The following is an 11738-nucleotide window of genomic DNA, read 5'->3' on the forward strand; positions in this document are numbered from 1 at the left end:
ATTGTCTAATCTTTTATAAAAAGAACACGATGTGCTGCTATGGCATTGCGGCAAATTGACAGAATTGTTTTGTAAAAACGACTCTTGTCTGTGTGGTGGTTCTTGAAGCACTGACTCCAGCTGCAGTCCACCATTTGTGAATCTCCTTCACATTTCTGTATTCAATTCAATTCAATTCAAAAATACTTTATTAATCCCAGAGGGAAATTCAGTTGTTTCAGTACACACAATTCTGAGATCAGACATACATACATGCATACATACATACATACATAGATACATGCATACATACATAGATACATGACAAGAATTGGTGACTGTGGTCATTTGCAACCCGAGTCGCGCTACCGTTATAGATCAAGAGGGTTTATATGAGGATAGAGTCAGGGGGAGGGAGATAAAGGCACTTCAGAGTTACCCTCCACAGAGAGGAATTACCCTCCACAGAGAGGAGTTACCCTCCACAGAGAGGAGTTACCCTCCACAGAGAGGATAGCTTTGCTTTGCAAAAAAACACCTCAGACAGATATGCACACAGACTTCAGACGATACACAACATAAGTGTCCACTAGGTGGGGAGGTTGGGTTTGGACTCTCCTCACTTCAGCGTGTGCAGCCACATGGGGCAGCGCTCATCACCTCCGTTTGGATAGGGGAGGGAGATAATGGGCTAGAGAGCACATTGACTCCTAGATACGGTTCCACGGCCTTCACCGGTCACAGTCCCGCCCAGGCTGGGATAGGGAGACAGAGTTTCCATAGCGACAGCAGCATTCCACATTTCTTCTGGGGGGGGAGTTTTCACTTCAGCCTCACAGGCTTCAAGGGCACCAGATTCAGATAAGAGTTGTTTTGGGGACAGACAGAGATAATTTCCTCTCCTCCTTAGAGTTCTGTCAATCTTCAACCCCTCCAGATCCAATAATAGCGTTATCAAACTATTCCAATCCGTGCTGATCCGTCAACTCTCTCCTTGATCGAATCAAACTTCTGTGCCAGAGCCTGAATCTCAGCCAAAGTTCCAAGCTTACGACTCATCTCAACAATTATATGAGTTTGTGAGTTCACAGCATGATGCATTCCATCCCTGAGCTCCAGGATTAAGCCAATATTCCTCGAAAGCTCATTAATTTTCCGGTATGCCAGGTAACCGCTCAGGCCAAACAGCAGGAATCCCAACACCAAAACGACGAATATCCAAACATCTTCAGAATCCTCTACAGACAGTTGAGAGAGGCATTTCAGGTTCCACTGTTTCCAGGAGTCCATGAGATACCCAGTGGGGCATCCAGGAGCCCCTTCTCCCGTTCTCATCGTTGAAAAGATTTTGTCAATCACGTTGAGAGACCAACTGACCAGATCCATGTTTAATAATTTCCAGTTTCCAGAAAAAATATATACATTGACATTAGAGCCCTGCACGGGCCTAAAATCTGAGCCCGTGTCCGGCCCGGCCCGAGGGGGTGGAGCCCCAGCCGACCCGGTCCAAAAAGGTTTTCAGGATTCTCTGGCCCGACCTTTTTTAACCTTTCATAAAGTTTTAGCGTGATAGGATGCTCAGCGTTCTAATTATCTGTGGGAAGCGTTCTGCAGTAAAAAAAAAAAAAAGAAAAGAAAGAAAAACAGCATCAATGCAGCTTTTTTCTAACAGAGCGTGTTTTTGGAGCGGCAGATGAAATTTACGAACACTATATTGATTGGATGTGTTTGTAAAATGAATCTGCCGCTCTGAGAAAGTGCTCTCCGTTAGAAACAAACCAGCGATGAATGCTGTAATTTTTTAACTGCAGAGCGAATTTATTCACAGAAAAATAGAAACGCTGCCGTTTTCATGAGGATAAACGAACGTTTCTGACATCAGAGTGGACGTAACACGGCGTATTAGAACAGGGGCACGTGTTTCAGTCAGCAGTTAGAGAATTCCTTTATGTCGGCGCGTTTATAAACCACACACACCTTAACTGAGCTAACGGTGTGTGAGAAGCAGGCAGGTGCTGCTGCGTTCAAGTGTTTCAGTTTTTTTAATGAATTCAATTAAAAATAAAGGCGCCCGGCCCGGCCCGTGTCTGAGGTAATTACACAGTTGTTGACCCGAAGCCCGGCCCTCGGGCTGTCGGGCCGGGCCGTCCCGAGGGCCTAGGGCTCCAGTGCAGGGCTCTAATTGACATAGCACAAATAATCAATAATAAAACATTGCTACTAAAAACACAATAAGAGAACTGGTAAAAGGTAACAGCACTATCCAAAGTAAAAAATAATGCAGTGGCCTCCCCTGACCTCCCCATAATTCGAACCCTGGAGATAAAACATCAATGTTATGATAAATGATAAATGACCCGCACTTGTATAGCGCCTCTCAGAGTAAGGACTCCAAAGCAATTTACACTACAGTGTATCATTCACCCATTCACACACACATTCACACACTGATGGTGATGAGCTACGATGTAGCCACAGCTGCCCTGGGGCGCACTGACAGAGGCGAGGCTGCCGAGCACAGGCGCCACCGGTCTCTCCGACCACCACCATGTTGTAGAACAGAGGCAGTGGTAGAGTCATGTAGCTGTTAGTCAGTCAGAGGAGAGATGTCCAAGTATCAGAAAATTAGACTACAAATCCCATCATGTGAAGCCCTCCTCTGGTTTGGCAATGTTGTAGATTCTGATACAGGCCCACCATGGTTTTTGTGCCCAGACTATGACTTACAAGGCATTCATTCCTTACTAGAGACTACTGCAAATGTATTGATTAAATGAGTGAACCACACCTTTAATGCAACACTGGATGGAAATAAATCTTGTGACATTGCAGAAGCTTATTGAACATTGCCACAAGGAATGTATGCATAGCATGGCATAGCATAGCATAGCATAGTTTATTTATATAGCACGTTTAAAATGCAGCATGGGAGCTGCCCAAAGTGCTGCACAGGCTAAAACAAAACACACCATTACAAGGAGCTAAAACAAAGGATAAAAATCTCAATTAAAAGCAGAGAAAACATGATGAATACTAAGCGCACATTAAAACAATGACACAATAAAACACTAAAATGAGTCACTGTCTAAAAGCCAAAGTGTAAAAGTGGGTCTTTAAACGAGATTTAAAAACCGCAAGCGATGGAGCCTGCCGAACTCCAATGGGCAATTAGTTCCATAGCTTTGGGGCAGCATGGACAAATGCTCGTTCACCCCGCGATTTGAGCCTCATTCGTGGCGTGTGCAGCAGCAAAAGGTCAGCCGACCTCAACGAGCGGGTGGGCACATATGGAGTGAGAAGGGCAGAGAGGTAGGAAGGTGCCAGGTCACTGAGTGCTTTAAAAACAAATGTCAGTAACTTAAACTGCACTCTGAAAATGACAGGGAGCCAGTGAAGATGTGCCAGGACAGGGGTAATGTGGCTACGTCGGTGTGTACTCGTCAAGAACCTGGCAGCAGCGTTCTGAACAACCTGCAGCTGATTCAGGGCAGAGTCCGTAACACCAATGAGGAGGGCGTTTGTGTAGTCCAGGCGAGAGGTAATGAAGGCATGGATGACTGACTCCAAATGCCTCCGTTTCAGGATTCGTCTGAGGTGAGTAAGGCGGTGAAGCTGATAAAAACAAGACCTCACTACGGAGTTTATCTGTGGGGCCATTGTGAGTCCAGCATCCAGCTTGACCCCGAGACTCGTCACACACTGTTTGGGGTTAAGGGTTAAAAGGTCACAAACAGGGTGAGAGCCATGGTGGTTGCGGGGGTCAAAAACAATAAACTCAGACTTCTTTTCATTCAGTTTTAAGAAGTTGGATGCCAGCCAGCCCTTCACATCATCCATACATGCAGCCAATTTCGAACCCGCATTTTTCTCATCCATTTCCACGTATAGCTGACAGTCATCTGCATAGACGTGGTAGCTCAGGCCATGCTGATTCAGGATATTGCCCAGAGGCAGAAGGTAGATTGAAAACAGCAATGGCCCAAGAACGGAACCTTGCGGCACCCCCCAAGGCAGTGGAAGACTGGAGGATGCACAGTCACCAATCTGTACAGAGATGGTACGGCTTGATAGGTAGGAGTGGAACCATTTAAGCACCACCCCCGTCACCCCAACCCAAGACCCAAGCCGATTCAGTAAAATTTGGTGATCAACCGTATCAAAAGCCGCTGAAAGGTCCAGCTGGAGCAGCAGTACCATATACCCAGAGTCAGATGCCACCAGAATGTCATTTTGCACCCTAATCAAAGCAGACTCAGTGCTATGGTTTGGTCTAAAGGCTGACTGAAATACATCCAACAACGAGTTGCTATTCATATGGGCAGAGATCTGGCCATGCACAATTTTCTCAAGGACCTCCGCCATAATGGGATTATGCTGTGATAAAAGCTCAAGGCCGTCCAAAAAATATTAGGGTGTGTGATTTATTTTTGTGGTGGTGACTTTAGTTTTCTGCCTTGTCCTTTAACACACACCTGCTTTACATACACCTGAATGAAAAACACCCTTACTACATACTCATCTATCAACAAGACTGATTCTGTGTGTCTCAGACCCAGTCCTTTCCCAGTAAGAGGCCAGGTTTCAAAGTTGGTATGAAGCTGGAAGGTATCGACCCTTTACATCCATCCATGCTATGTGTACTATCAGTTGTTGAGGTAAACACACACACACACACACACACACACACACACACACACACACACACACACACACACACACACACACACACACACACACACACACACACACACACACACACACACACACACCATAATTAAGTTTGTCCAAGTGAACTTTTTGCTCTTGCTCAGGTGATTGGTTGTCGGCTGCGCCTCCACATTGATGGTTACTCTGAGTGTTATGACTTCTGGGTAAATGCTGATTCAGCAGATATAAAGCATGCTGGCTGGTGTAAAGAGCACAATCACAAGCTCTACCCACCTAAAGGTGAGCATAGGGAACTAACACTCATGCTGTTTACCCACCTGAGACAAATGACAACATCTGGCTGTTTGCAGGTATCAGTGAGACAGACTTTGACTGGCGGGAATACCTTCAGTTCTCAAGCTCCCATGCTGCTCCCGTGGCCCTATTTGCCTCCCACATTGCTGTGAGTATTTTCTGTCTGAAAACCTATCCGTTTACCTGTCTATATGTCTAATCAGCTGTTTTTCTGATCACCTGTCTGCCTGGATACCAGTTTTTGTAATTATCTTGCTGTCGCATCACCTCTGTGTTTAATTACTCTTTTCTGATTACCTTTGCCTTACTTCAAAGACCTCCTCAATCCACCCGGCATGTCTTTGCGTGAGGAAGCAGAGTCAGGGGACTTTGGGTTGGGCTATCCAATATTTGGTGCAAAGGTGGTCAAAGGCTCCTTGGTGGTAAGGGCCCGGGAGTGGATGAGGTTGTCCCGGAGTTCCTTGAGGATCTAGATGTTATGGGGCTTTGCTGGTTGACATGACTCTACAACAGGGATTCCCAAAGTGTGGTGCGTGCACCCCCGGGGGTGCGCGAGTTGCCGCTAGGGGGTGCGAGAGGTGAAACGTGTAATGGCTGCGGAGCTCAGAGAAGTCTGTCATATCAAAGTCAAAGTCAGTTTAATTGTCACTTCTGCCACATGTACAGGACATACAGAGGAATGAAATTACGTTACTCTCAAACTCTCGCTAGATAGAAAATAAACATTTAGTATAAAAACAGTAACCAAGTTCAGAGAGACTGTGGGGGAAAAGAGAGGAGAGTTGGGAGAGCCGGGAGGGAGTTTAGCTTCCTAACTGCCTCATGGATAAAGCTGTCCTTCAGTCTGTTGGTCCTGGCCTTGAGACTCCGCAGTCTCCTCCCTGATGGCAGCAGCTCGATGAGGCTTTGCATTGGGTGAGTGGGATCAGCCGCAATGCGAAAGGCCTTTTTTGTGAGGCGGGTGCTGTAAATGTCTGGTAGGAAGGGGAGAGAGACCCCAATGACCTTCTCTGCTGCTCTCACTATATGTTGGAGGGTTTTAATGCATGAAACGTTGCAGGCTCCGAACCACACAGTGATGCCGCACGACAGGATGCTCTCGATGGTGCCTTTGTAGAAAGTGTACAGGATGGGGGCTGGTGCTCTTGCTCTTCTTAGTTTGCGGAGGAAGAAGAGACGCTGCTGTGATTTCCTCACCAATGCTATGGTGTTGTTCGTCCAGGAGAGATCCTCTGTAATGTGCACACCCAGGAACTTGGTGCTGCTCACTCTCTCCACAGACACACCGTTGATGGTCAGCGGAGCATGCTGAGTGTGCGCTCTCCTGAAGTCCACAACAATCTCCTTGGTCTTCTCCACATTTAGAGAGAGGTTGTTGTCAGCACACCATGTGGTAAGGCGGCTCACCTCGTTCTTGTAGTCGGTCTCATCCCCATTGTTTATGAGACCCACTACTGTTGTGTCATCCGCAAACTTGATGAAGAGGTTAGAGCTGTGTAATGGTGTACAGTCATGGGTCAGCAGAGTGAAGAGGAGGGGGCTCAGCACACATCCCTGCGGGGCCCCTGTGTTTAAAATTATGGTGCTGGATGTGTTTCTACCGACCCGTACTGCTTGTGGTCTTCCATTGAGGAAGTCCAACAGCCAGTTACACAGTGAGGTGTTGAGACCCAGCTGGACCAGTTTTTGAGTAAGCTGTTGGGGGATGATGGTGCTGAATGCTGAACTAAAGTCTATGAACAGCATCCAGACATATGAGTCTTCTTTGTCCAGATGTGTGAGTGCTGAGTGGAGTGCAGCGGAGATGGCATCATCGGTCGAGCGTTTGGGCCGGTATGCAAACTGGAAGGGGTCCAGGCAGGGGGGCAGAACAGACTTGATCTGTTGCATGACCAACCGTTCGAAGCACTTCATAAGGATGGGAGTAAGTGCAACAGAACGGTAGTCATTAAAGCAGGAGGGAGATGATGTTTTTGGGACCGGAATAATTGATGTGGCTTTAAAGCACGTGGGGACGACAGCCTGGATAAGTGACGTGTTGAAGATGTCTGTGAAGACATCAGTTAGTTCCACTGCACAGTCTCTCAGTGCCCGGCCAGGAATATTATCATGACCCGGAGCTTTACGTGCATTGATCCTGCTAAGGGATCTCCTTACGTTGTCCAGGGACAGAGTCATCACCTGGTCACCAGGAGGAGGTGGAATCTTCTGTGCTGTGGTACCGTTTTGCACTTCAAAGCGAGCTAAAAAGGTGTTCAGCTCGTTCAGCAGGGAGATGGTGCTATCACAGGTCTGTGGAGGGGGCTTGTAATCTTGTAATATGTCACCATTAGTGTAGCCAGAAACTCATTTGTGGGTGGGCCAAAGAAAAAGTAAGTGGGCCCAATAAATGTAATTGAAAATAAGTATATTTTGCGTGTGTGTGTGTGTGTGTGTGTGTGTGCTCCACATGTGCTCTAGCTTCATAATAACAATGCGCCGAGCTTCAGCACTCTGGCCTGCGCACGCCGATATGTTCCGTATTTGATCATTTTTAACGGTGTTGGAGGAATCTGAAGGTGGTGAGTCACTCTGGCAGATTGTAATTAACACCTGTCTCATGCAGGTGTTCTGACGTTGTAAACCTCACACACAGAACATTGTGGCTGTAACTAAATAACAAGAAATGATTCCCATTCAGGCTATTGACAGCGCGCTGAAGATCTGAAGTTCAGAGTGCGTCTGTCAGAGGTCAGACGCGTTCCAGCAGAACCACGGCTTTAAATAGCGCGAGACGCCGTGACTTGAGCGGCTCATGGAGCTGTGCCGCGCGAGCACACACACACACACACACACACACACACACACACACACACAGATTCAATAAGCGCGCACGCTGCGTAAACTCCGGTGCTGTGCCGTCAGACTGAAGGCAGAAATGAGCGCTGCCTCCTCCGTGATAAAAACTTTTAAGAGGTTTTATAACATTTTTCATTCCAGGTCAAATGAAGATATTAGCTTCTATTTTGGGATGACGTATTAAAGTCGGGTCCGCTCCAGCCAGTGACTCCTCATGAACCTGACTACATGTTACTGCAGCATTTGTTATTCCAGTCTGCGTGGCAGCGGATCGCAGATTCAGCCACACCATAAAACAGCAATAAGTCGGTCTGAGGCTAAAGTGAACATCATGGCTATATCTTTTCCATATTTTCCCCCTATAGACATTTGATTACACACAAGTAGGTGATCAGTTCAGGTTTACGCAGAGCAGAAGGAAGGAGAGAGCTCTGGCCGCAGGTTAAACGTTCCTACTTTAAGAAAACCGTTAAATTGCATTGTTTATGTGCTACCTGGGAACTCTAAATATTTATTTAAAATGAAATCAAAGGAAATTGTAATGGTATCGAATGTTTATTAATTACTATTTAAAAAATGAAAGTGATGGGAAAAGGTTGATCCTATTTTTTTAACCCTGTATGTTCGGCTTGACGTCTGACGTATATATACATATATATATATATATGTATATATATATGTATATATATATATATATATATATATATATATATATATATATATATATATATATATATATATATATATATATATATATATATATATATATATATATATATATATATATATATAGCCATGCCCTGATGTGGGGGCTGGGGGGTGCGTCGACATGGTCGGGACATAGAAGGGGGTGCGCGGCTAAATAAGTTTGGGAACCACTGCTCTGCTCCATCGCATAGACATCGGGGGCAGTTCCACTGGATTGGCAGGCTGGGGTTGTTGTCTCCCTATTTAAGAAGGAGGACAGCAGAGTGTGTTCCTACTACAGGGAGATCACACTCCTGAGCCTCCCTGGTAAAATATATTCATGGGTTCTGCAGTGGAGGGTTCATCAGATAGATAAACCATGGATTCAGGAGGAACAATGATGTTTTCATCCTGATTGTGGAACCCTGAACCAGCTCTATACCTGTAGGGGGATCCTGGAGGGTGCGTGGGAGTTTGCCCAGCCAACCTACATGTGTTGTGTGGATTTGGAGAAGGCGTTTGACCGCGTCCTTCAGGGGGCCCTGTGGGGGATACTCCGGGGGTATGAGGTACCATGCCCTCTGATACGGGCTGTTAGGTCCCTGTATGACCAGTGTCGGAGTTTGGTCCGCATTGCCGGCAGTAAGTCGGGCTCGTTCCCAGTGAGAGTTGGACTCCGCCAAGGCTGCCCTTTGTCACCGACTCTGTTCATAACCTTTATGGACAGGATTTCTAGGCGCAGCCAAGGTGTGGAGGGCATCCGTTTTGGTGGCTTGAGGATCAGGTCTCTGCTTTTTGCAGATGATGTGGTCCTGTTGGCTTCATCAGAACGTGATCTTCAGCTTTCGCTGGAGCGGTTCGCAGCCGAGTGTGAAGCAGCTGGGATGAGAATCAGCTCCTCTAAATCTGAGGGTTAGGTTTAGGGTTTGGGTTAGACCCTCAACTATGGTCATGAGCTTTGGGCAGTGACCATAATAACAAGATTGTGGATACAAGCGACCAAAGTGAGGAGCTGGCCCAAGAAGCTGGGGAGAGGGAAGTCTGGGCCTGTTGGCTTATGCTGCTGTGCTCGCGACCCGACTCCTGATAAGCGGCTGAAAAAGGGTGAATGGATGGACCACAACAATTTCTCAACTTTCTCTCTGCACCAACCTTGACTATCTGCTCTGTCTTCTCCATCCCCAGTGAGTCGTGGAGGATGGCTGCTTATACTGAGCCAGGATTCTCTGGAGGTTTCTTCCTGTTAAAAGGGACTTTTCCTCTCCACTGTCGCTGCATGCTTGCTTAGTATGAGGATTGCTGTAAAGACTCTGACACTAGTCAGTGACTCGATGCAACCTGCTGAGTTCCTTATGTAGGAAACATTGAACTGATTGGCTTAATGACCTGACCTGGACTGGAGTGTTTACTGTGCGAAGGTCATTGAGACGACTCTTTGGGATTTGGAGCTTTATAAATAAACTGAATTGAATGGAATCAGTCCAGGGCCGTATCTGTCTCATCATCTGTCCTTCTGCCTGGTGACTTTTCTGATTATCTGCCTGTCCCATCACCTCTCTGTCTTCCTGATTACCTTTCTATCTATTTGATCACCTGTCTGTCTACTTACCTGTCTCTGTGTCTCACCATCTTTGTCAGGGATGTGAATTCCAGGTGGGCATGAAGCTGGAGGCAGTAGACAAGAAGAACCCTGGACTTGTATGTGTTGCTTCTGTTGCTGATGTCATCAACAATCGATTTCTGGTTCACTTTGACAACTGGGATGACACGTATGATTACTGGTGAGAATGACAGGTGATCCGCGGGTGAAAGGAAAGCCAGATGACACGTAAACAGCTGCAGAACATCTGGCAGGTGTTCTAACAGCTTCACTTTGTCCATGTTGTGTTCTGTTACAGAGCAAATCCAAAATCTTTTCTAGTCCAATTTTCCCTTTAAATCAATCAAAGCTCAACTTCCAGAATAACAGAGATTAAAACATAGTTTGGTTGAAGATTTTGCAAATGTCATACATCCTAAACAAAAAACCAATACATGTGTTAGTTGTTACCAAGCTTTACTCTGGACTGTGTTGAAGCAGCTTGCGGCACATCTAGTAAGATGGTGAAATGGTGGATTTAAGCTATATTTTCAGACCTGTAGACCCTTCTGGTTTTTTATTTTTACAGCCGTGCGTCCTCATCTGTGAGGTGCACAGACCAATCTGTCTTCAATATACGGAATTAGCCACAGGGTGGCTCCAGAAACATCTGTCCGATAAGTGGAAGTTGATGAAAAATGAGCTACAGCAGGGCAGCACAAGCATAGGAGATGGAGCGGGTTGTCCAGTAAGCTGAGGGTTGAACGATCAATTTTGGCTCCTGGCAGAAAATGCTGCTGTTGTGTCCTTGGGCAAGACATTTAACCCCCTTTGCCTGCTAGTGGAGGCTGAAGGGACCAGTGGGGTGCCAGCACTCATAGTGTCCCCGGGCAATATGCTGATGAAGGTTCTCAGTAATCCAGGTCATGGTAATCCAAAAGGGTATGAATGAAAGCTACTCAACTTCTTCATCCAGGGAGCTTTGCCAGTTCTGACTGGAATATGGTAAATGGCCTGTATTTGTATATGTAGGTATGCCGGAGGGTCAAGCTTAGAAACTGTAGCTGTCTATTGTTTAATCAGCTGAAACTACTAAAGAGTGCACCTCCTCCCTACCTCCTGTAACGTAGACAAGGCCATGTATTTGTCCACCGTCTGTTTCATCAGTGTGTCAAAGGTTAACTTTCTGGCCAAGACACAGGTTGTGTTGGCCAGACACCAGGAGGAGGCGATAATGAAACATCTCCTGATTTATCCACGCTCTTATGAACACCGAGGTGCCCTCACAAGACATCTCTACAGGAGACAAGACTTTTATCTAACTCCCTTTTAAGTAAAAATATCTTATTCTGGTTCATAAAATGATTTATTTTCTTTACAGGTTGATAACAATTGCATTAAACAATGATTGTTTTATCTAAAGCACGTTCATAATGCCTTGACTGCATCACAGTAATGAATGAATCAACATAATTCTTTATTCTGTTAATAATGCTTTATTTCACATCTTGAATACAACAAATGAGTCTACTACTTGTTGAATTTAATAATGATTTATTATCAGTATATTCACATATTAATATTACTGTATTATTAAGTACTGTCTAACAGTTTTACTTCTTATTTAATGAAATGGGCCTGCTCCAAGTGTCTGAGGACTCTTGGTAACACCCATTGACACGTGTTAGATTCT

The 11738-nt window shown here is 45.8% G+C and overlaps 1 protein-coding gene across 3 annotated transcripts in view; it reads left to right on the forward strand.

The window, feature by feature from the left end:
• Window positions 1-11738, forward strand: part of LOC107373924 (lethal(3)malignant brain tumor-like protein 4) — a 103911-nt gene that overhangs the window by 36154 nt on the left and 56019 nt on the right. For all 3 annotated transcript variants that reach the window (XM_054738735.2, XM_054738737.2, XM_054738736.2), the window contains exons 4-7: window positions 4530-4634; window positions 4791-4926; window positions 4998-5089; window positions 10105-10247. In XM_054738735.2, the coding sequence (XP_054594710.2) occupies window positions 4530-4634; window positions 4791-4926; window positions 4998-5089; window positions 10105-10247 (476 nt within the window). The remainder of the gene's footprint in view (window positions 1-4529; window positions 4635-4790; window positions 4927-4997; window positions 5090-10104; window positions 10248-11738) is intronic.

Source organism: Nothobranchius furzeri, chromosome 7 (assembly GCF_043380555.1).
Source record: "Nothobranchius furzeri strain GRZ-AD chromosome 7, NfurGRZ-RIMD1, whole genome shotgun sequence".
Lineage (NCBI taxonomy): Eukaryota > Metazoa > Chordata > Actinopteri > Cyprinodontiformes > Nothobranchiidae > Nothobranchius > Nothobranchius furzeri.